This window comes from Malaclemys terrapin, chromosome 6 (genome assembly GCF_027887155.1).
Source record: "Malaclemys terrapin pileata isolate rMalTer1 chromosome 6, rMalTer1.hap1, whole genome shotgun sequence".
NCBI classification, from domain to species: domain Eukaryota; kingdom Metazoa; phylum Chordata; order Testudines; family Emydidae; genus Malaclemys; species Malaclemys terrapin.
The window spans coordinates 114,946,520-114,973,452 of record NC_071510.1 but is presented as its reverse complement, the minus strand read 5'-3'; the positions used below and the strand labels follow the sequence as shown (position 1 = coordinate 114,973,452).

At 37.9% G+C, this 26,933-nt stretch overlaps 1 protein-coding gene across 12 annotated transcripts in view; it reads right to left on the bottom strand.

Annotated features, from left to right (window-relative positions):
* The window catches only part of TCF4 (transcription factor 4), a 330,874-nt gene extending 306,629 nt beyond the window's left edge, over window positions 1-24,245 (bottom strand). Inside the window, exons 1-3 of one of the 12 annotated variants that reach the window (XM_054032796.1) lie at window positions 23,607-24,245; window positions 21,637-21,728; window positions 19,938-20,010 (exon numbers count right to left, since the gene is read on the bottom strand). In XM_054032796.1, coding sequence (XP_053888771.1) covers window positions 19,938-20,010; window positions 21,637-21,708 — 145 coding nt within the window. In that variant the 5' untranslated portion in view covers window positions 21,709-21,728; window positions 23,607-24,245. Of the gene's footprint in view, window positions 1-19,937; window positions 20,011-20,279; window positions 20,299-20,356; window positions 20,461-20,617; window positions 20,701-21,636; window positions 21,729-22,538; window positions 22,717-22,761; window positions 22,829-22,913; window positions 23,005-23,606 lie in introns of those variants that run through there. The other 11 variants (XM_054032797.1, XM_054032798.1, XM_054032792.1 and 8 more) reach the window with 11 other exon arrangements.
* Window positions 24,246-26,933: the final 2,688 nt, after the last annotated feature.

The window sequence follows — 26,933 nt, the reverse complement described above, 5'->3', positions numbered from 1 at the left end:
TATGTGTTCAATTAAAATGTTGAGTAACCGATGTAACAGAATCTGTGCAAAGCTTTTGCTGCACTTCAAATAAATTTTCTAGGAAAAAAGGAACAGAAAAAATATTCTATGCCAATGCACAGGATTATTCAGTCAGTAAAAGTATCTTGGGTCTAAATCCTGGTACTTAGATTCTACTCACTCCTTATTCCCACAAACTTCAATGGAAGTTTTCCAGAGTAAAAGCCAAGCAGCAGAACATGGTTTCCCGTGGGGAATCTTCCAGGAGAGGGGCAGGGAGGGAGACAATTTTTGTTGAGTTCACCCTTGCAGTTTCTTTCAATTTATTCCCTGGGAGAAGGCTGCTGTTTCCTTCCTCTTTTCCCTTATGGAAGAAGCAGAGGGTCTTTCAGTATCCATTTGGATTTCAGGGATCTGCTGGAAGCACAGGGCCATGAAAATCCTAGGACTCTGCATAGACTCATGGACATTTTGCAGGTCTTCTGGGCTCTTTGGTAGCAGTTCTAATGGTGCTATGTTCTTAGGATATCCCCCACCTATGACAGCCCTGGAACCTCCCCTTTAAAAGAAAATTCTCCAGTGGAGAAGGGGCTCCACTGGAAGGATTCAGCAGTATTAACTGTCCGATAGAATCTCTGCCTGTTACTAGAGGATCCTCTTTGTTCCATCTCCACCCACACAGTTCCCTTCCTAAGATCAGGTCAAGGGATAAAGGAAATCAGATCCCTGAGAAGGCTGCCCTCCTCTGATTTGGACAGATCTGCAGGTGGAGGGACCTTCTCTGCCTGAAACTGTGGGGCATGATGTGGCTGTATTTTCCCTTTAAAGCAGAATATTTCAAATATCCCATTTAATTATACCAATTCATACCCCCATTTTAATAATGGCCATAACAATACTTTGTACTCTTACAGTATCTTTCTTTGGATCTCAAAGTATTAACCAGTAATGGATGAAAACTTCAAATGAGAAAGCAGTATAAAGAATCAAGGCCCTATTATTATGAAGCCCAGTTACAGGCAACTAAAGAGATACAAGTAAGTGAGCATGATATAAGCTAAGGATGGACAATAGGTTGCCCATGGAAGTACACTGCCAGGCACACAGCATTCCCAGTTTTCAAAGAAATCCAAGTGCTCACTAGATCACAAGTTGTATTGTTTTATGTTTTAACTGACACATTCAACAAGTAGTCCAATTTATGATTCCTGGTGTCATTCCCTGTGCAAGTCAAAATGACACAGCAGTCACTAATGACACGAATGCACCTGGCAAAGGTGCAAGGACCAGCACTCAAGCACCGTTTGTACCACTTCAGTGGAACAGCATTTCTAATATGACAACTTATGATAACGAGTGTGATGATATCTGTGTTTAGATTATATGTATATGTCACCTTCGCCTGATGAGAATATTGAAATTCTATTGTCCATGAGGGCAGAAGGGAAACAGGAAGCTACTACTGATGCCACAGACTGCAATAGTTTCTAGCTCATGTTACTGAAAAGGTCTGGTTACGATGCAGGAGGCCCTTATGGTTTAGGACTCGTGTATCTTAGAGACCAACATTTTCTTCATGTTTTACTTCAGTAGCTGAGAACATTTTGGATACCTGACCCGAGTCTCTATTTCTGCCATTCATAGATTTTTAAGGCCAGGAGGAACCATTGCGATCATCCAATCTGCCACCCTGCATAGCACAGGCCAAAGAACCTCATACAAGAGCTGGGGGAGTATACTTAGCAGAGGGCCCTTGACCTGCAAGTCAGATCTCCCTTCATGCAAATGAGCCTAGTACATACATTGACCTTCAAGAAATGATGCAAATTCTATCTGTTTATTCAGGCACTTTCCGAGGAGTTACTTCTGTGCAACTGGGGTTCTTTTGTTTGCGAGGGAGTTATTTTATTTGCATTTGCTAACATTTGTGGGGATGACAGAGAGTTTTTGTTTTAATGTTTTTATTGTAAATGCACCTAGAGATTGCAAAACAGGTGCAGCTTATAGATGGCAAATGGTCTAGATTTAACAATTTTGATATGCCAGGACAGAGTGCACCAAAGAAATGGTATGGTGGTCTCTCACTGGAGGGAGATAGCTTGTTTGGTCAGACCTTAGCTCCTTCCTACAGTTTCAGAGCACCATCACGATTCACTCATAAGAGCACTGATGTTAACTTTCACAGACACGGACTTAGCACCAAATGTAATGCTGATGCAAGCAGGCTCTGCTTTACTGGCTCCAATGCAGTTGTGCCCGTGTCCTGTCTGACACTAGTAAATATGACCCTTGATATTAAATGATAGGTAGCATCAGAGAAAAATTAAAACCAAACAAAGTATTTTGGAGGGAAGGGGAGAGGAAGGAGTCAGTGAAGAACTCGCAGCTGGATGGATCCTGTACCGTGTGCGAAAGCTGAAAAGCTAGAATGATAGATTTGGATACAGACTCTTTGGCAAATACCAGAACCAGTATGAGAAAGACAGAAACAAATATTGTATATCTAAGTAATGTTTATTACACTCAGAAATTATAGCTACCTAGTCCAATACCAACAATTAGAAACTGAAAAAACTGTACTTAAGTTGTCATCTTAAACACCCAAAGAGGATTGTATCTACAGGACTGGGGGGAAAAAAATGTTGGTTAGACTTCTATTTGTGACCATCAGAACTGTTACTGTAATTTGGCCTTAATGACCTATAATCTCCTTTTGCATATGGCTTTTAAAATGGTTATTATTCAGCTTGATCTATGACTATAATGGAGCAGAACAGAACTGTGAGTATAATTAAAATAAGTTCCTGTAAAAGTGGAATATGTAGTACGTTGCTAATGTGTAAATGACTAAATAACTTAATTAGGTGAAATGAAGTGCACTTATAACTACAGATGCTTAAGCCGAATCATGATAATGTTGTGTATATGAATATATATTTTTTTAAATATGTTTATTAACCAAACAGTAGGGCAAAGAAATACAAAGCATACACCAACTATAAAAATAACAGGGGATGTTTTTAAAAGGTTTTCATTACAAACTATCATGAAGCTAGAAAAAGTCAATATTTTTAATCACTTTAAAATACTGAAACATGTTTTCACTATGCACTTCTACTCCCTGAAAATCTGCTCTGACACCAGCAAGGTCTTACCCCAGCAAGGTCTACATCAGCATGTAAGATAAAAATTAATCTTCTGGTAACCCTAAAGAAAAAAATAAACATGACCACAAGTGCAAACTATACATTTTCCCCACTGTCCCCATCACTTCCATTCACGTAAGCTTGCAAGATATTGAAATGTATAAGTCTGTAGACAAATGGGGCAGACAACGGGCCCAACCCTGCTCCTGTTGAAATCAGTGCCAAAACTGCCTCTGACTTCAATAAGAGCAAGAGCAGGCCCCAATACAGAGGGGAAACTGCATGAAGTGCACTTGATGACTCAAAAAATAGAACAGGACTTGACAGTGTCCCATTTGAGAGCATCAAACTCAACACGAGGAGCTGTAAAAATCACTTACAGCACTTGTATTCCTCAATTCATCCATATTCATTCTTCCTCTCTCTGTCACTGCACCCTAGGTGAATGAAACATAACCATGTGCATGATGAGGAGATGAATAAGACAAATTATTGAATGTGTGCTTGAAGGAGGCTTCAGCCAAATCAGAAATCCTGAAATGTGCACTTCTAATTTTACGATGAAAGATAAAATAGAAAAAGTCTTCTAAGTGGAAGCTTCACAAATGCTTGAAAGAGCTGCAGCATCTCTTCATCCCAGGAAGCAATGATGCTGCCTGCTGTCCTCTCCAAAACAAAGATGTTATGGACTTTATCCCATTAGCTCCTCCCCAACATAAGAGCAGATCCTTAGCTGATGTAAATCAACATAGTTCCATTGACTTCTATGGCGCAATGCATGCCACTTTACACCAGCTGAGGATGTGAGCCACTATAAATTCACTATCACTTTCTTTAATATTTTTAATGCTTAGGAGAAAGCCGTGACTACCAACTCTTCATTTGTGGATAATATTTCCCCACTAGTGGTTTTTTGTTTTTTAAACTTTCTCACACTTCTGAACCTGCTGCCTCCAAACAGGAACAGAAGTGTTAGTGCTGAAATACCATAAGAAATGCCATTCTTGCCGTATTTCTAGCTAACCTATAAGCAAGAAATATCACTATCCCACCAGAAAGCCTGCTCCCACTAGATTTTCAACCCAGTTTTGTAGATCCACAGTAACTGGGTAAGCATCTAAGCTTTTGAGTGTTTATCAACACAAAATCTTTTGTCAGGTTCGCCCATCAGTAGATGAGATGTTCTTCTGCAGCAAATAAGTTCTGTCATGAAACCCTAATGAAATTAATAAGAAAAATAAACCTTTCCAGTACAGATGTTGAGGACAGCTCCCAAACGTTTCAAAGAATGTCGGCATGCTAATACAAAATTCTGACTGTAACAAAAGTCTCTGAAAACTACATGTTATTAGCCATTGGGCTGGGTAAAACAAAATGGCACTAATCATGGAGATGCACAATCATGCCTGTAAAGACTCTCCGCCAATCGGATGAAGGACATGGAACTAACAATGGGATAAGATGACAGTTCAAAGAAACTCTCTCTTTGAAGCGTCAACAAGAAACTTGGCCTCTTAGAGTGAGGTAGCTTCCTGACCGTGGGAAGCTCACATACTCTGAAGAGATTCCATCTTCAAGTTTCCTCCTTATGAACAAATTAAGATTAAGAAACTAGATAGCATGTCTGAAACCTCCTATACTTTTGGAAATGTGGCAGCTTAAAAAGGACACTCTCTCCTATCTTTCTGAGAGAACAGACACTGGGCCAGATACAGGGCTATAAACTAATTGGGCAGCTTAGGATTCCCTTGTTAATAACAATAACTTGCTACGCACAGGCACAAGAACCTTGCTTTGGCATGATAATGATGTTATCATGGAGTACTGAATATATGCTGTTAATGATGGAGGGCTGGCTTCACCTCTGACTGAAAGGAGCTGGAAATAGCTCACTGCATAATTATGCATAACCTGGTCTCCTATAATAGTTTCCCCAACATGGTAACCATATTTCTGGCTGTCTTCAAGGAGCATCTCCACCACGACTAGAGGGGATGCTTTGAATAAATAGCACAGCTCATTTTTGCAGTACATTTCTGTGTATCTTTATTCTTTCTGCACATTTTCACTACAAAGGGAACATATGGTCCATTATAACTGCTTCAAAATGTTTTTGAGCCATTTGAAAAGTTTTTAGCCTCTGGCACCATGGGGTTTACAAATATCCCTCTCTACAAGGCTTCCCGGGGAGAGGGGGGGTGATATTTAAAACATACAGTATCTCTGGGATACAATACATTTAGATACCGTGGGGTCTCAGTAACTCCCGTTCATCTTCAGCTATTTCTTTTGATGGATTCATGTACTTGGATAAATGTATTAAGCTTCATCCTTCCCAATAAACAATAAGAATTTTTGCTGTGGGATGCATTGGGCTGCTAAGTTAAATCGAGATACATTCTAGAAAGTAATGAGGTAACACTTTGTTTTTTAGCATGGGTTTAAGAAATCAACAGACAAAATTGTTTGTTATTTCTTCTAGCTCTGTAGAAGTTTCAGATAAGTCTTTCCTTGATATTAGAGTATGTATTTTTGGTAAAGAATGTTTACTCTGAATATTGTACATATTGAGAGCTCAGGCATGGACTAGATTATTAAACTCTTTGTGAGACGGAACCAAGTCATACTCTTCAATTTTGTGCCACCCCAAACACAGTGACGGTCTTCCATGAATATAAATCAATAATGTGAAAAACACCAGAACAAGAGAATGGATTTGCTGTCCATCTAATGGAGATCCTTGATCCGACCGAGTCATGAGAGTGGAGAAAGGTCACTGTATTCTGGGGAAAAGGAAAGGAGATAATACAGACCCTGATAACACTTAAAGAGACCCCATCAACTAAAAAAAACCTTAGTGTAAATAAACAAGATTAAAAAGAGTAAGTTCTTTCTCACTATTATTTTCAGTGTGTCTACTGGTGCATTTCACACTACTTTGTATAGGAGACATTTTCACTGCTTCCCCTACATACTTAGTTTCCTGTTTGTCTGGGTTTCTCAGACAGAGACAGATGGAGATGTAAAAACAAAAAATAGGAAAATGTGGTTGTAAAACCACAAAAATGTGCAGGGGAATTCCAAAGTAAGTGTAATACCTGCAAACCCATTTTTTTAATTGATTAATTGATCAAGTTGATTGTGCCTCTTGCAGGAAATGGATCTCATCCTGCTCCACCACTGGGCAAGTTGAGTGAGCATAGAAAGAATAGGCCTGCCTCTTTTTTTTCCCTTCCTTCTTTCTTTCTTTTTTGTTTTGTTTTGTTTGTTTGTAATCTCAGTGGACTTTCAGTCTAAGTGACTGGATTAAGGAAATCAACAAAGAAGGAACAAATATAAAATCTCCATGAGACTTAGCAAAGTGTGTCTGTGTCTTTCCCTCTGTAAAATTCCCATTCTGAAAATGTGTCCCAGACTAGCTTCTTACATGTAAAGATACAATACATCACACATTCCAGTTTCCACATTAAAGGAAGGAAGAACAGTCTTCCTGATACAGTCTCTGATTACCCAGGACTAAACAGAAATGTTTAATATATTAATCCAGAGAGGAGTGAAAACTGATGTTTCGTTTTGTTTTTTTTTAAAGTCTGGCAACAGTCTTTAGCTAAACTAGTTTCTTGCTTAAAATAATAATAACATAAGGTTTAATTTTCACCACTAAGTATTAAGCAGAAAACCAACAAGGTACCTGTAGACGTGGAGCATCTACAGAAGAATGTACATTAAAAGCTCCTATGGTACCAATACTGTTTTGAACTGTGTGTTTATTTTTGTGTAATTGGCAATTTTCCTATGTTAACTTCCTAATTAGATATCAACGCATTTTCAGGATCTTGTACATTTCAATCACAGTCAGGGACATGAGAAGAAGCATTGCTAGTTCACACTGACCAAACCGCTTAATCAAATCTTGACATGAGCATGAACCTGAAGCACTGTCACCACTATGCTGCCACTACTGCCAATTAGCTACTCCAGTTTTAAAAGAGAGAGATAAAAGAAATAAAGTGGAATATAAATGAGGAAATTAGGAGAGTAAAAAAACAATGTCCATTAGTTAATAAGCTGGCTCTTAAATTAAATTCTCTAATTTGTGGTGTTTATGAAATATCTAATTTAGGAACATGAATTTTTTTTCTATTTATACAATAAGACAGTATTTCCTAAGTAAATATTCCCAAAGAATTCAAAATCTACAGAGCAATTAGACAACTAGACAATTAGAAAAACAGAAGTTAAGCAGTGCATTTGTTAGCAACTATGATCCTGTAGAATGAAGCGGCGTCATCTAGCTTCTTGATGTACTTAACTACATTTTTCTCCAAAGGCTTCTATGGACAAAATACAATCAAATAAACTTGGTTTCGGAGGACCTAGAATATCACAAAGAACAGAACTGCCCTCAAATAGCATTAGTTTAAGACCAATAAACAAAGATTCCTGATAACATACTGCATGTGGTATCTGATATCTAGCCAGCATAGAAGAGTGAATTCAGTTTACAAGGTCCTACTAAACAAATTGTTTTGGTAATACGTAGACAAGATGAAAGAATACAAGGCAATAAATAATTGTAGAAGTCCATCAAAAAACAGAATAGCCCAACTTATCTACACAGACAAGAATAGCAAATCTTTATTTTCCAAATCTTTATGTCCATTTCTCCTCCAAACCTTCATCACAAACATTCAGTTACTGGTAAAAAAGGATTTTAAACCTAACAAACAAAAAAATTGGTCATCCAAACTCAAGTAAAATTATGCACCAAAAATCAATACAGCTTTCATGAAGTGCTTTGATATACACTGTACTGTAAAATAATGTATTTAAGAAGGACTAAACCAGCAATTTTTCTAAATCTGGGTAGGTCTGATTTCTACAAGGTGAAGTGCAAACCTTTGGGCTTTTGCAATAAAAACACAACACAAATCTCTTAATATCCAGATCATTAAATCACAATATCCACATCCTCTCCTCCATGCACAATGCAGGGAAAAGAGCTGAGTGCTGGGGAGGTCCACTGAGATCAAGGGAGACAAATGACTCTCCAAACCAGTGGCGTAACAGTAGGGCAAACCAAGGGCTGCTATTGCAGTCTTAAAGCTGCAGAAGCTAAGGAAGTTCTTGAGCCCCCTCCTTCCCTGGCAGGAGGTTGGGTATTGGATCTATCTGTGGCAGTCATGCGACCAAGGCCCCACCCCTGCCTTGCTCTCTAAATCTCTATTCAGTCCCAACAGGCCATGAAGCAAAACCGCAGTAGGTCTGATGCCTATTGGATGGTAGTCACGCAGTGGAGGGAGGGGGCGAAAAAGGACTTACTTCTAACAGAATATAGACCCAATTCAGCAAGATGCTGAATCCCTCCTGTGGAAGCTCAGCACTTTGCAGGACTGACCTCTTATACAGAGTTAAAAATTAAAAACACATTTAGACTAAAAACCAATATTTAAAAATCACGTTTATTTTTATGTGTATTACAGCAGTGTTCAGAGGCCACAGTGTGTGAGGCACTGAACAAAAGGAAAGAGACAGTCTCTGCCAAGAAATAGACCAAACACACAAAGGAAGAATTATCTACTCCATTCAGATGGGAACTGGGACACAGTCAGAGATATGTGACTTGCCCAATGTCACAAAGAAATCTGTGGCAGAGCTAGGAAATGAACTGAGACGTCCAGTCCACTGCCTTAACCACAAGGTAAACCCTCCTCTTCCTTCACACTCCTGCCAATCCAAAGGTCAGCATTCTGCCTGTTCCCTCTAAACAATGATAGCATGGAGGAGGCCGAGGTTATCAATAATAACCAAGCAAACACAGACTCCTGAACTCAAGTCTTCTAGTGAGTAAAAAGATAAATATTTTCCTTTAGGTTTTATTTTAAAGAAAATAGCTCTCTATAAGGGTATCTTTAGCATTTTCCACAACTAAAATGTTAATCTTCTTCTGATCAAAATGTAATATAATTGGGCCTAATTCTGTCCCAACTAAATTCAATGGCAACCCTTCCATTGAACTTACGTGGGATCACGATACTTGCCTTTTTCCATTTCTGTTCACTTAGTATTTCAGCCCAATCTTATCTAGAACGAATACTCCAGGTCAACCAGCTAGCGTCTGTACTTAAATGTTAATGTGAGATCCTGAAAACTGAATTCAAGCACTATTTGGTTTGCCAAAAATTGACACATTACATGGGGTTTTCATAGTTTGATGTCTGCGTACCATAAGGTTGACTAAACTATAGTTCAGGCATATCCCCTATTTTATGCGATTAAAAAGCCACTTTAATGGTCAAAGAAAACAAGCATATTGAATTACTATACAGGGCATAATTAAATCACAAAAAGTATATTTACAGATTTGTTATCGTTCTAATTTAAAATTGTACAAGTGATGGAACTCCGGGCCATTCAAGTCACTGGAGTTATGAATGTGCATCTGAGGACAGAAATTCCATTTTTAACCCCATTTTACATAGGTATCAAACCACAGGATGTATCTATAGACATATTAAATCCACGTAAGAAATCTGCCTGACGCTAACACAGATCTTCATTCATGAGAGTCTCAGCCAAAGGAGCAACACTGCAGATGCTACCTGGTTGCCTTGCACTCCCTCCTAGCCTCTGCCCTCACATGTGCCCTACAAGATTCACTCTCCAGGCTCCACGGATTCAAGGTAGAAGATACTCCCATGCACTTATTTGCATTTTTCCAAGTTTCTATGGAGGGATGAGACTTTTACATTCTGTTTAAAATATAACAAAAACATTTAAATGAAGATTTGCCCTCAAGTATGCTTTGAACCACAATGTCCACTGCTACATAGTTGACTGCAATATCTTTCCTGCTTCTGATCTTATTTGGAGGGGGCAAGAAGTGACTGGTGCTAGGCGGTGGTTTAGGAAAGGGACTGGACAGCCTGAAAGCAAACCCAGCATTGCTCTGTAGATGGGAATCCCTTCACAGGTCCGTCATGCTAGCAGTAGGCAAGGCTGCAAGTATGGATCTACCATGCACCTAGTTACCCTCAAAACATATGCAATATATGCAGGTTCACACAAACAATTTGTAGGCACTTGCACTACAGAGACTCCATGTGTCACAGCCTCACCTCAGGATAGCCTTGCTTTTAAGACTTCAAAATAACTCCCTTTCATGCATTTGCATCTCACTTATGGCCAACACTTGCTGTCCTCACTCCGGCAAAACTCCCATTGACTTGAAATAGGAGCTTTGTCCAACTAAGGAATACAGGATCAGACATCTTAAAAGTGAAAACCAGTGGTGAAAAAAATGTGGCACTGACATTATGCCCTATGTTATAGTTTGGGGGTATTTTGCTCCCAGGCTGAAAGTTTATATGCCAGCGCTGAGCAAAGTTCAAATGCCCAGTCCAAGGCACAAACTTCTCAGAAAGAAGGTTTGTAAAGGAAATGCTGACAGACCCTTAAGTCTAGCAGCACTAGCAGGTGCTCTCACGGTTCAAAGACATAATTCAATCAAGTTTTAGACTGATGTCACAAAGTACAAAACAACTCAAATGGTTTATGAACAGTACCAGAACCTCTGAGATTAAATTACAGTCTTGATATTCAATCAGGAGTCATGCTTTGTTATTTTTAACATAACAAACTCATTTTAATGGTTATTTATCAAACAGGTTGACCATAGTTAAACGCATGATCCAAGGAGAAACCAGGTTATGCTGTGTTAATCTGGTAACCCCCAATTTTATATAAATTATTCAGGAACAAGGCAGTTCAGGAATCCTTTGTTTATGGTCAACATCATCAGAATTCAGACAGATGGGTGCCCAATCTAGTTATATACTCACAAAATATAATGAACTGGAACCCTACCATCTTATATATTATATTGGTATATCTGATTAGACTGAAAATCTTTGTCAAAGATATTGGCTTAGATGCAGAAATTACTGGGTGAAATTCTATGGCCTGTGTTATGCAAAGGGACACCCTACATGATCATAATGGTTCCTTCTGGCCTTAAAATCTGTGGGTGAGATTCTCACCCCTGTTCTGGTCACAGTACACTGGGTAAAAGGGCCGGAGCAACATTAAGGGGTTCTAAAAACCTAGGATCCAGCCAATAGGAGAATTCTCCCAGCACAAGAACTGAAGACAACAGCCACATGCTGTATTCCAAAGACTCTTGCAAATCCTAGTAGAGTATAAAGGGTGGGGCTGAAGATGGGAAGGGGATGTCAAGGGTATGAAGAGGTGGAGCTGCAGCACATAGTGTTGCAGAGATTCTAGACAGTGCTTCTGTCTACAGGTGGCTGGTGATAGGCTATCATGATGTGGACAGCCCTGGCTAGGAGCCACTGAGGCCCCCTGAACGACTCAGAAAAAGACACAAAGGTGACAGACACCAGAGCCCCACTTCCCCTTAGACTGCGAGTTCTATCATGGCACAGCACAGACTCTCACCCTATGAATATAATAAGCTCGAATATATATAGCATATCCACACAGGGCTCAATTTTGCTGCTCTTAATCACATGAGAAAGTCCACTGACCTAACTGCTCCCACTGACTTCAATAAGAATACTAAACACAAGTAAGGTCTGCAGGACACGTCACCCTTAAAGCAAATCTGAAAGAAGACAATTAAAGCCCAGTTCTACTCCCCTGGAAGTCAACTGGAGATCAGAATTTGAGTTCAGTGGAAGCAGGATCAGACCCTTATTAAACATTTAATTTCAGTGACCAATATTTCATCTTTCACTTTCGATAGACTTTGAATAGACTGGGTGAAAGGCGCTACATAAGTGCTTAATACATGATCTTAACCTCAGAGGCCTTTCCATCAACTGAAAGAGGAAACTCTAATTATTTTTAAAAATCAACTCTCCAGGATAAAACTAATTCCTCAAAAGTACTCTCCAAATACAGCAGGACATGTGAAGTGCTGTTTCCAAAATAGATCAATACAGTTAATAAACTCCACATTGTCATTACCACCAATGATAGCCGAGAAAGTCATTCATTGAATGAAGCAAGAGAGGGTCCTGTGGCACCTTTAAGACTAACAGAAGTATTGGGAGCATAAGCTTTCATGGGTAAGAACCTCACTTCTTCAGATGCAAGTGAATGCTGTCACAAGAAAGCACAATAGCATTCGTAGGAATAATAGTGTTACTGTATCTTTAAATAAAATACCTTTTCACAGCTCTGAAATCCACCAAGATAAACTGATTTTTAAACACACCTGGTTGTTTGATAAGCTGATCAACTGCGCTTTTATTTACTTTTGTGATGAAAGTAAACATGCCAACCTTTCTCAACACTTTTGCTATTCCTGCAAGTCTGTTAAGAAAAAAAAATACTTTAATAGCCTTATAAAATATGAAGAAAATTGTCTAAAAATTCAATCACTACTGCTGCTCTACTACAGCCTTGCCAATGACTACTAGGCAATAAGCCCTATTGAGAGCAGGTTAGATAAGACATATGGAGGCCCAGTATTCAAAAGAAGACATACAGCATGAAGACACACATCCCAAATGTTTATGCTTCATAAATACGGATAATGGTAGCAGAGCTTGGGCACTTGGGCCAGATCTTGGGAGTACTTCCTAACAACAACAGAAGTTGAGGACCCTAAAGACCTCATTGCTCTGGGCCCTTGGACATTTAAATATAAATAGCTACTCAAATGCGGACGCACAATTTTGGTAGTTATTTTTAAAAATCCGGTTCTATGTTTAAAATCAAGATCCCTATATCCAGTTTCTTGTAGGGATTAATACTGCAGAATAGAGTGTGGACCAGACTAAATGTCCAAAGTGATCTCGTTTGGCTCTTATTGTTATTAGGGAGTATCTTGATCCCCATTGTTTCCAACCATGTAGTAGGGTGCTTTCCAGACAGAAAAAAAGTTCAGGATTCCTGTCCGAAGGACCTCTATGAATTTAAAGACTGATAAACATATAGACAAAGGTTATGGAGGAGTATAATATACACACTGATATTTACTACAGTATAAATATATACATGTATAAATAGGACATGTAAACTATTCCCAAATTACACTGATTCTTCTCTCTGGAGACCAAAATCTGACTTTATTTATGCCCGTACAACCCAACTAGCTTCAGTAAGAGTTTTGTCTGAGTGAACACTATGGGATTTTTCCCCAATGGTTCTATAAGCATCTAAACAAAATTAGTATGACCCTTGAGATACTTCCTGTAATATAAATTAATTTGCACTTTTTTGACAAGTTTAATTTCTACCTATTGAATAGCTATGTTCACCACACTGATAACATTTATCCAAAAACATATTGGTAAAAGATCTTTAAAATACAGGCTATTTGAAACACACACACTGTTCCTTATTAAGCAATTGCAGATCTGTTATATTGGCTCATGGGAACAGATCTAAATAGCATCATAATATCAAACATTGAAAATCACAGGTCAGAGGCCACCACAACTCTACTTCTTTCTAAGCCTTACTAAGTCAAAAACTTCCAGATACAAAATGTAGTTTACCTTTAGAAGTAAATGTTTGATCTCAAAAGCTTAAAAAAATGACTGTTTATCATAGCAAATGTAAGAAAAAAGGAATAATTTTAAGCTCAAAACCACAACTGTTTATATGACAGTCTTTAGTACTTTGTGATTCTGAGCATTTAAAAGAGATTCAGCATAAACTTTCATTACATAGTTGTATTATATATGTTTATGTGACTTAGTTATTCATCTGTTATTTAAGTGATATCCTCATTGCAGTAATATGGTAAAGATAATTTGCTGATGTTGTCCAAAAATGTTAATTATTTAATTCTTAACAGTCTTTGAAAACCTGTTATTTACTAGAGTCATTATCAAACACTGGACTTTCAAATTCAACCATGGCATAAATGGTAGTGTAAATTACACACTGAATGTAAGATGGCCAGAAAATGTTTATAAGTGGCAAAGCAATGCAACTTGCAGGATCTGTTGTTCAGCAGGTGCACAACGCAATTATCGTTTATGACTCAGTAGTGTTCTATGGGAATCAAATTCAGTTGATGGGAGTTGCACTGACTTATGACAAGAATGAATGTGAATTTGGTTCCTAGCATGCTGCGGGTGGTGTGGGCACAAATCAAATTAGAAGAAACCTATTGTATCTCACACCCTCCTGATAATCCCTTTTTCTACTGTATCCTTCAGTGTGCAAGTTACACTGGTTTTGAAACCCCACTTAATTCCAGATCAGGGCAAGTTACACTGGTTTAACACTTGCACCTTTTTAAGACTAACTTACATTCATTCAATAACTTATAACATCATTTATGTCACAGCTAAATTTGGCCTACAGACTCTATGGCAGCTGCACATGATTCTTTCAAGCTGCACTGGCTGAATTTGGACCCAATTAATTTTTTATCACTCAGACTGTGAAAATATACGTTTTAGAACTATAGATTACATACATGAGGTTACATACATACATACATCGTGGGATAGGTATACCCTGATCATGATTAAAAACAAACCCATACTAAACACAAAAAAAGATATACTAGCTAACAACAAAGTTCATGTATAAATTACTGTTTCAAATATAATAAACACGGTACTGCACTCTACGTAATCTTTTTGTAAATTGTTACCTAAACTATCACCTTCCAAGACTACAGTTTGTCACTGACCTCTTTGTCAGAAGTTAAGAGGGGTCATATTTTCTTTCTGATATTATTAAGATACTAATTTAGTTTCAAATATTAAAATACACCTCTATCCCGATATAACACGAATTTGGATATAACACGGTAAATCAGTGCTCCGGGGGAGGGAGGGGGAGGGGGGTTGCGCACTCCGATGGATCAAAGCAAGTTCGATATAATGCGGTTTCACCTATAACGCGGTAAGATTTTTTGGCTCCTGAGGACAGCATTATATCGGGGTAGAGGTGTATATTCAAATAATTATTGATGGCAATTACTTTAGGATGCTCTTTATAGGATAATACTCACTTTGGCACTTTGAATAAGGTACATGCTTGGTAATAATCTCTCCTATTTACTTCTAAATGTATGTAGTATGGGATCTCAGGGCCAATTCAAACACCACAATGTAGGCCTCATCCTGCTTCCAGTGTAGTCAACAGGAGATTTGCCATGGAGGCTAATGGGAGCAGGATCAAGCTCTTTATACATAAACATAGCTGGAAGGATGGGAGGTAACCAGCATTCTTTTTCTTCTTAATCATAATTACACAACATTAGTGATGAAAAATATGGAAGTAGTTGCTCTTGAGTATTTGAGTCGCTAAATCCTCAAAGATTAGCAAAAGACAAAATTAGAGAAGAATATTACAATCCATAAATACAATCTGATAGTGGTGAAGACTGGCAGGTTAAATGATCCAAGGGTCTGCGATTTCTACAGCTACTTTTTTTATTTTTGCATCAATACACCGAAATGGTGGAATGTTTTGTGTCAGGTTGATAAACATGACACAACATGCAACTAAAGCCCATGCCCATATTAAATAATATTTTTCTAAGTCTGACCCTAACTTAATCCATTACAAATTTGAACATCTACAGCCAGTCTTTCAGAGCACCTATTTAACTGCAACATATAATCATATACCAATGCCAATTTCTACTTCTCAGTTATTAAAACTACTCCTCTGTATCGTTAAAATCTCTCATTTTATTTTCTGATGTTGAACAGTAATTCTGCATTTTTTAAAAAAATAAAATAATAATAGCACTCCTCAAAAAAATCTCCCAATTGCGTCTATTCTCTCCCACACACACACACCCCTCCTACAGACACCGAGCTTTGGATGCAAACTGAGGTGGCACTAGACCCAACAGCTACCAAAATCTTTTTTAAGATAAATATTATATTAGTATAAGTTTTCCTGCTAATCAACTAATAATGAAAAAATGTGCTTTATCACAGAGGGGCATGCTCAAAAAATGAACTGTGCTAAAAGCCCTTCACATTTTGCTACAATTTACCCACAAACACAGCCCAAGTCAAAAATAACTTCAAAATAAAACTGAATTTGTGTCTTTCTAGTTAAAGAAATATTATTTGGTGATCACTATTTTTCTAATTCAGGACGACCTTAATCAAACTAGGGACAAAATTTTAAAAAAGCAGCTTTTAAATCCTTTAAATCAATTGACATATTCAGTGATGTCTATGCTAACGAAGATTTTTCGCACAATAGGAATGGCCAATCCTAAGCATTAATTCATTCTATTGCTGTTCTCATCCACACAATACTCAAATACACATACTGTGAGCAACCTTGTATAGATGCTTGAAAATGTAGGTAAAATTAAATACTAGCAGAAGAAGAAGAAGCCAAAATGTAACACAACTGGGAGGGAGAGGGATTTTGTAACCACCATATATAATAGCTGGAAACCTGAAGTGTGCCAGGTGTTACCAATGTACTAGATCTAACAAATTGTTCAGTACCAACAATATCATATGTCTGTATCAAAATCTATTTAAAAATCGAGTACAAACAATTATTGTCTCTCTCTTATCTCACACTCCCATTGCTAACTAACAGTTTTTATTGTAGAGAGCTGATATAAATGAAGGACATGACAGATATTCAAAAAATATTTTAGAATGTTGGAAAAGTAGATTTTGTTATTTTGGCATCCTTTCCTAAAAATTAATAAGGCTTGATTCAAATGGACATGTGTATTTCACCCTTTGGTTTAATACCATTGGCTAGCAGGTACTAAATCACTTTACAAATTCAATATACAAGTTGAAATAACTCTAGGTAAGTTTTCTTAAAAATAATTCCAATCCTCACCAATTCCCCCTGTTAAGGTCATAGAGCCTCTGAACCAGCATGGCTGAATTGTTTTAGTGCTCTCTGCTGAACACCTGCAAACATCAAACAAAAGCTGCTGGTCCTTTACTGGGTTGACAAAAACCTTTCATGTGAAAAATGCTCCATGGGAATGTCATGGCTGTGGCTCAGGTTACATTCCTTTCTCCCTTGCAGCCTCACCATTTCTTAAGGTGGTAAGAATCCATGTTTGTGAAATTAAAGATTAAAGGAAATATGGCTCTACTTTATTTTCATTCACACACTACAAATCACAACACAGCACTGTGTATTAAATGAGTAAAAAGCTATAAGATGACTTCAAGATTAAACGTTACCACACTTCTCAAAACCCAGTTGGTTTCACCTCACTACATGGGACTACTTTTCTTTGGGGTCTTTTTTGTACTGAGAAGTTTCAAGTCAACACAGAGGGATGACGACATCTGTGCCTCTTCAACACAAGAAATATCAGTTTTACAGAGGAATGTCATTTGTCTACTAAACTTTTTAAGTTCATCTATCCAACAGAAAAAGTAAACTGTATATAAGTCTCAGTTTTGAACAAATTTTGATAGCTAAAAAAATTGGGACAATAAATTATATTTCTGAATTACTAATATCACTGTTTTTAATGCTGCTGAATATTCATTTATCTAAAACATCTCTTGCAGCAGTTTCCAAGGCACTACTATACACAGCTAACTGACTAGCAGGAACACCATGAAACAATAACTACTCTTTTTCTTTATACAAGTATATCTTCAGGCCACAGATATACGATTTAGTGCATTAGGTACAATACTTTTAACATGTGGGACATCTTTTTGGGGAACCAATGAATATTCATTTTAAATTCCCTGTCTAATGACCAAAAAGGAGATTTTTATATAGTAAATTGCAAGTTATTTACACAAAGAATAGTGTACATTGTTCTTCACACTACTGTGAATAAAATCTACTAATATATATTTCTATTTATCAGGCAGGGCAATTCTACCCTCTTCTATCACAAAGTGGTATATTTAAGCATATGCATGTTAGCACAGATAGTGAGATTAAGTATGAATTTCAAAGAGAGCTGTTATTTTAAATGGTCCACATCTTAATATTACTGACTTACCTCAGTTCATTAAATCATTTGCATGTCAAAAATGATGCACCAAAGTTATTTCCATAGTTTCAGTTTTAGACATAATACAAACACTATAAAACTCAATTTCACTAAATATATAGAATTTTTATCCTTTGTTATTTTTTATCACACTGACTTCATAGCTGAAGCGTAAGACAAAATTCTTAAATATAACAAACTAGTTAATTGCTGCTAGACCAGAGTTAGCTACTGCATTGATTGTGTATAAGCATGACAAATTGATTTGTCTGGCACAAATGCTTTACACTTCTGTCCAATGAAAACAAATGTATTGAATATTATACATTCAATAAAAACAGCTATTGTCAATACAATTATAAAAATAGGATTAAGCACTTTAACATAAGAGATATTAGGCAAACTATGACTATAAAGTTATTGAGATCCGTAAAATCTCCAAAGTCACTACATTGAAAAAATAGCTATATTTATGAAGAAAAATCATAAATATATTTTCATTATTTTAAAAAATCTAAATATTATCAAAGGAGACTTAAAAAAATAGAGTTTAATAACTGTAAGTAGCAGCTAATATGACATATAAATACTGTGTAATACAGACTAACTTCAAATTAATGGTAATAAAGTCCTTCTTTACAAATTAAAAGTTAATTAGCATATCAGTGCATTTCATAAAAATGGTTAAACTGAATGCACAGAAGAGGTTTCTTTAATTACTTGAGTACAAACTGAAAATACTAGACATGAAACTATAGGCAATGACTTGTATATATAGAGAGAGATATCCAGTGACAGTTTGCAGTAAAGACCTGTCCAAATTTACTATCTGATTTAGAGCAGTATTCTGTATACAATACTGTTAGGTACACTGTACAGTTATGTTCAATTGCCAGTACTTTTAAGACACTGCAACTGTTTAACTGTAGATGTATTTGTGACACATCCAAAACACTCCCTGCAGCAATGTAGGAAACCCTCTTAAATGGAATGGAATAGGCAAAAGAATAAAGAAATTTAAATGTGTCTAATTTGAAGTAGTCAGGCATATAAAATTTTCCGACATAAAACTCCTCTCTAATTGCCAGACAATCATTGTACAGGTGTTCTATTGCGAAAACTCTGAAATATGCATATACATAGATACACATATATAATGTGTCACCAACAAGGATCCTATATTTATTAAATGAAAAAGTCGCCCATATACTACAACTACAATAAATAATAAATAATATTAATAATAATGATAATACTCAGTGAATTTCAGGGGACTCTTTGAAAGGAGTAAAAACATTAAGAAAGAAAAAGTATTAGTGTATTAAATTAAAAAGAAAAATTTTGAGATTTCAAGTTGATCAAGATTATTCCATCAGTAAACATTAACTTCTAAAATTAAGAATTCTTTCTTTAGTATGGCTGACCTTTCTATTATGATTCCTATTTATTTATTTATTTAATTTACTAAAAGAGGCTTTATTCCTGTTTACAAACTAAGTCTTATCCTAGCTGTTTTGGTTATCGTTCTTCATATATAAACACAGAAACTCCAGTTTTTAAACAAAACATTCTCCGTTTGATTTTTAAAAAAATGAGATTTAACCTAGCTCACTTTGAACAATTATGCCGTTGATTTTTTTTATTTACAATAACAAACGTATGGAAATATTTGAAAATGTTCCAATCAGACTTGTCGAAATAATAATAATACCAGCTCTTATATAGCGCTCAATGAATGTGATCTCCAAAACAGATTAACACAACCAAAACAGACATAATGCATGTAAATAAATAACTAACAATATTTTAATTGCATGCTAAGCAAAGATTTTACATACTTGAGCCAGTAAAATGTCCACTTGCCAAAGAAGTTGGTCCATTTTTCCCACTGCTCACAGGAGGTGAAAACATCTACAAGAAACAAAGAAACATTACTGCTGGAAAACAGGAGATTTTGTGTTCATTGTTAACCCAAAGTTCCTTCCACATTCTCTACAAAAGGACATTAATAGTTTATTTAATATGAATCATCCATCTGAGACCCGAAAATGGTACAGTATTTCTTACAACCCCACCCCCAGCCCCTTACCACTACCACCTTTTTTTTTTTAATTAGGCTCATTAGAGTCCCAAACAATATAACTAACATTTGGGAAAATCATAGTCCCCAACAATATTACCAAAACTTAGTGAGAAATAATCCCCACTCAAACTCGTATGCTGACAAAGGCAAGGGAAAAAAAGTTTTTGTTGAAACCTTGGCCATAAATGTAGCAATGTCCATTTCCATCCCGTTTTAGGATTTGCCTGTCATATGTGAACCCAAATAATAATAATGCAAAGTGCCACCTGCCCTAAATTCTCATTTCGTCTCTAACATGAGAGCAATTTGAAGCAAGACTCTCTCTCTCTCTCTCAATCTCTCTCTTCCCCTCCCCCTTCTCTCTCTCTCTCCAGCATTTATTTCGACCCTAATTGGTTTCCCTCTTCTTCGACGTGTCTAGTGGATAATACGCACCTTCCCTGAGTCAGAGCCTGCAAAAAGCGAAGGAACAAATGGAAAAAGTGCAACAAGCAAAGAGGGGGCTGCAAAGCTGCCTCAGGCTACATTTCCTGGCCAAACTTCCCAAAGCCATTTCTCCAAAGGAAAGTCTTGAGCAGCAGCAGCAGAAGACTGAAATAGCCTCATTTACAAGGTGGTTTTGATTTTTGTGGTAGTGTTGAGATTCTTTTTAGAACATACATGCACCTTACACCAAACTGATTTTTTCCTTAAATAAATGCTCCTGATATATTGTGGGGAAGGGGGGGAGGAGATGAGGAGGGAGAGGAAGGATAGGGTTGGGGGGGAGGAATAAAACTAGACAAGTGCACACGTCCAGATTAACGTTTGCCCTCAAAACTAGGCTATTTACAAGAAACCCAAAGAGACAAAAAGTACTTTAAAAAAGCACCATCTATCCGGGGGTCCTCAGGAAAGATTTAAACAGTTTTAACGACAGCAGAAGCCATCTGAGATTTCAGTGAAAACTTTAAACTGAGGCAGTTGTGGATTTCTTTGCACTCTCAATGTGCCAAAAAAATGAAACAAGGGAAGAACTGAAAGTAGAATATAACTAATTAGCAATTAATTAGTTCATGTACCATCAACACTTTGATAATGTACATAAGTGCTGAGTAATAGTATTATATTATTGTTAATATTAACTAATGATGAGAAATGTCCATTTTTAGGAGGGTTGATTTTTTGTAAAAATAATTTCTGGACATCCATGACATTAAAAGTAAGCTAGGAACAAAATTGCATCTCCCATCACGTACAAGAAAATGTAATAAGACTCTTGTTTTTGTTTTGTTTTGGTTTTTTTTAAGCAAGCATATTTACCATGGGTCTAGCTGCTGATTAAAAATTACCCAATGTACTTAGATCACAGTTTTGTTTTGTTTTTTTTTTTTGGTTTTTTGGTTTTTTAGTTTAACAGATCAGCTAGAAGATATTTTTTACAGCTGTTGTTAATTTCCACCGTTGTTTCTTACCGCACTGAAATCCAGTAAATCACTCAGTTCTTTGTCCGTCCCTAAGGCAGCCATTCGCTGTTGGTGATGCATTTTAGCAAAATCACACAAACCTAGAAACATGGAAATAACCGCAATCAGAAACCCAGTCCCGAGCCTTAGAGGAAACACAATCGGATTTTTGGGGGGGAGGGCGGGTAGACTGGGGAGGGGGACTTGAGAAGAAGGGAGGGAAAAAAGATGGAGGGGCAGCAAAAACAACAACAAAAAAGGCGATATTGTATTTCCAAAGAGACGATCGAAACCTGGTAACATCCACACTCTAAACCCAAATCCAAAAAAAAAAAAATAGAGCCACGCTCTCAGCGCATCATTTATGCAACAGGAGGTTCAGCGAGGAATGAATGAGAATCGCAGAGAAGAAACTACAGCCATCCGCTCCCAACTTTTTTCCTTTTCCTCCTTCCATGTAAAGCAGCGTGTAAGGAATTTTTTTTTAAAAGACACAAAGTCTTTAGAGTGAAGAGCCGCCGGGTGCAAAGGGAAACCAGAGTTGGGGGTGGAGTGGAAGGGGATGGGGTGGGGGGCGAATTCAGGCTTTGACAATTAGACCAAATCCCTCATCTATGAAAGAGAGGATGGTTACAAAAAATAATAATCAAAGCACCCCAGGCCCCTTTGCAAAGTCATCAGTTCCTTTAAAGTGGGCAACGGGCCCGGGGGGAGGGGGGCATAGGGAGACTCGCTCCATAAAGAGCTCGCAGCCCCCGTGGAGGAAAATCAATAAATACATTCAAAAATAAAAAGCCGCGTGGTGAGCAAGCCCCCTCCACAGCTCCTGTCCGAGCCCACAGATCCGATCTTAGCTCCACCATGACCACCGGCCGGCCACCGATCGACCCTAGCCTAGCTCCGGTACCTACCGCCCGAGAGAGGAGAGAAGGGACTCCCCTTCCAAGAACAGTACCGAGCTCTGGGTTTCATTGCTATAATCACGGCATTCACCAAACACACACCGCTACCGCCACTAAAGAGCAAGAGAGACACGGCAGAGCTCCGACTCCGAACCAAACTCTTTCTGCCTTAGGAGAAAGCGAGAGGGAGGGAAGGAGAAGAAAGAAAAGAAAAAAAACCCCGCAAACAAACCAAAACAAGCCGGACTGCAAGTTCAGCAAAGGGAAGGGGACAAAGCAGCAGCAGCAGCAGAAAGAGCACGTTCCCCTGGCTCTGGGATTTGCTTTCACAGTAACACCTCCAGAAAGAAAAAACGCAAGCGGGCACCTCATTTTCCTCCATACCCGCAGCTCATGCAGCCTGAAATCCCAGTCAAATTGTTGCCGATTTCCTCCCCGTCCGAAGCACTTTTAAATTGATTATACTTTACATTTCTTCAGCTCACACACATACACATGGCAAAGCAAGTTTATACCAGGCTGCAAATACACACGTGATTGAAAGACTTTGCCAAGAAGAACAATATTCCCCCCACCCCGTATTATCCAGGTTATCTTTTTAAATTGTTTTGGTTTGGTTGTGATTCTTTTTTTTTTTTTTTTGTACCTAACGCTACATTTCACATGCTGGGTTTCAATTTACAGAGAGTATTGCTGCAAACTTTGGGGGGCAAAAATCAACCATTTGATTTGTTTTACACTCAAGTTTCTGGGGATCATGCCAGCGGACCCTTCCCACTCCACCCCTAAAGCATATACGTTTAGTTCAATTTTTGCTGCTACAGGCCCCAGATACTCCAAAACCTCAACCCTGACTTCATTTTCCAGCAGAAAACAAAGCACTAAGTTCAGTACATTGATCGTTGAACAATATAAGTTCATACATAGCTACCCTCTATATATGCACTATTCCAGTGTATTTTCAGTTTGCATTTACACATTGCATAAGTTGTACTTTTTTAAAAAAAATAACACAGCGGGATCACCCATTTTAAAAAAAATCACACAAGTTACTCTAACAGCAAATTGTAACTTTACCTTAATGGCCACAAATATGTTCACAATAGTCCAAGGAAATATATATCTATTTTAAAGAGAGAAATCTTCTGCGAAAGTGCGTTATTAGCTCACATAGGTTTGACCCCCAAAACCAAAAACAAACAAACAAACAAAAAAGTACTTTAACTGGTTCTCAGTCCTGGTCCAGGGTTATTCACCGATTTAAACGAACTCTACACCTGGCTTTGTTTTTGTTTTTTGGATTCACCACCACGAAACAAGTGTCACAAAATCTCCCCACCCAAACTGAACAAAAATAAAAGCCAGCCAAAAAAATCCAAGTAACTTTTCCCTCTTTAGTTTTTATAAACACATGGTTATTCACAAACTATCACAAATCTTGGTGGTGGTGGGATGTGTTCCCTCTGTCCTTCCTCGGTTTTTGTTTTTTGTCTTTTAAGTCTTAAACTTGTTCCAAGTTTACAGATCTCTCCTCATCATCATCATTGACTCCCCCATGGAGACATTGGTAATAATATGTTTCCCTGAAAGATACATTGTAATCCATTCACATCCGGGCAATACAGCGGGGTTTATAAAGAGAACGACTGCTTGCTGCTGCCGCCGCCGCCGCCACCGCCGCTGCTGCACGTTGTTGCTTGCTGCCGCCGCGTCGTCTATTACGGACAATGACGAGAGGAGGAGGGGAGGAGGGAGAGGGGAAGGCATGGAGAGAGTGATAAACAGACGGGCTAGAGAGTCGACCAAGATGGAGTCAGCTCAGTCTAGGTGGGAGGAGGAGGAAGAGGAAAGTGGAGGATGGTTTCTGGTCAGGATAAGTGGAACCTCCCATTCATCCCCACCCATCCCAATGCAATAGAAACAGGAAGCTAGTGAGGACATGGGCTTGAAGTCCTGGGTCCCTGTGAAAGAGACAGGCAAATAGGAACTGAAGAGTCCTGCTGATGGGCACCAGCTAGTGGTGCTTAACATTTTGGAGCAGCTGGAATGATTGACCAGGCTAGAACTGGGTTGCAGGTTTTGTCACCTGCTCTAGTATATCCAGGGGCACCTTAGTTTAATTTTTCCAAGCAATATTGTGACCCTTTGTCACAGAGGAGTGTTTGTGAGATGTGTATATGTCCCCAAAGCACTCTTGGGAGCTGTGTGGTGAAGATGCAATGTTGCGGTATTACCATATTTCAAAGTTTTGATGCAACATGAACATAATGTGACATTTACTTTTGACCTCTATTATTATTTTTATTTGTTTGGTGCCAACAATTTTCTCAGCACTGTGCAAGGCACAAAAATAAGAAAGTCCCTGCTCCAAAGAGCTTACAGTTTAAAAGGCTGACATAAAAAAACCCGACAACACACACAGGGGAACTCAGAGGAAAGTCCATTATAATTTATTAGTTAAACTAATTATGTGTTAGCAGGGATTAGACTGAGGACAGGATGGTGCTTGGTGAACCCTAGTTTGGATGGCATTCATTCCCTGTATAAAAAAAGTATGGAAAAAGAAACAGAAAACACGTGTTATAATATTCATTAGGATGGCAACCCATCTCCAGCTGGGAGGTGCATCTGCTGACCTTTCTTGAGATCATATGTGGCTCCCTTTCAACAGATAAAGAGGAGCTCATAAAATTGCCACAACAACACCATTTGTTAAAGGCCGCAAGGCCTTGAGGAGTCCCTTCTATATTATAATCCATCATGAAATAAGGGGTGCTCCAATCCCTAGTTTTGCATTTGCTTAAGGCTTCAGTGACATAATCTCTGCCTCTTGCATTTAGGTATTGCAATACAGTATGTATGTTATGTAAAATAACTAAATTTCCTGACACACACACACACCCCACTTCTCATCCCCATAGTTATGTTGACCACATCACATCAATGTTTCAGAAGAGAGAAGCTAATATAATTATCAGGGATGTGACAAATACCCAATGTATGCCAGATCTGTACAGATATAATCTATTTTTAATATATGTATGTTTTGATTATTAATTTTTAAAATATTTTAAAATATCTTGCAATAACCACAACATCAATAGTATTAAAAAGATGTAATAAATATGCTACATGTGGGAAAATGTGAACAAATAAAACAAACTATACACCTAACAACAGGAAATATAATAAAATATAAAAATGACTGTAATATACACAAGGGACCAACGTAGTCTGTGACAAACTGAAGCTAATTCTTCCAGCAAAACTTTTGCATTTCTGGGGTACACTGATTTGGTGGACTGGGAATTCTATAACAGCTTCAAGTTAAAAAAAAATGAGGATTTTTTTAATTAAATATGAACATGACTAACACAATCAGCATAGTTGCCCCTGTGATATTTATTTTGATATTGCATTCAATTTATTTTATATTGTCCACACTTTTTCAACTTTCAATCTGCCACAGAATTTTGTATGGACAGTTTATAACCACAGAGGCTGTCAGGGTAGATTGCAGGATATATTGACACCTCAGAAGATATGGGAGGTGGTTTGGGATTGTGCAATAAGAATATTAGTTGGATGCTTTTGTTAACATGATAAGAAATGAAACAGTTAACAGTGTTGACATAATTTGTCATCTGTAGGTTCCTGAGTCAACAACCCATTGAGATATATGGGGTAGTTCACACCTCCAAGCTATTGTTTCATGCTGTCTGCAGACTCAGCACATCGGTTTGCATTCAGTTCAAGTTTTTAAAGTTTTCTCTGCAGCCATCAGTGCTAGCATATATTAACAAATACTGCTCTCACCCACCACAGCTGCAAGATATGCACAGTGGGAGAAGGAGTTAAAAGAGAAGCAGAACAGCTCCCTTGCGGGCAGATCAGGGAAGGGAACAGCCCTCAGTTCTGAGGAAAAGGCTGAGAGAAGGCAAGAACTTCCCCAACAGCAACTGCCTGAAGGTCCCTCCCTGATTCTGATATAGCCTGAGAAGGAGTCATTCCTTGCTCTCTCTTACTAACGCAATGTATTTGTTTCAGAATAGCAGCCGTGTTAGTCTGTATCTGCAAAAAGAACAGGAGTACTTGTGGCACCTTAGAGACTAACAAATTTATTAGAGCAATAGCTTTCGTGGGCTACAGCCCACTTCTTCGGATGCATATAGAATGGAACCATTTTATATGCATCCGAAGAAGTGGGCTGTAGCCCACAAAAGCTATTGCTCTAATAAATTTGTTAGTCTCTAAGGTGCCACAAGTACTCCTGTTCTTTTTGTCAATTTATTTGTGATAACTCACCTTACTTTTTGTTTATGGACTACCCCAGAAGCAGGGACCCCATTGAGAAAGAGCTGCCACGTCACTCCCATCCATGAGGAGGTGGCAGCAATGAGTCGA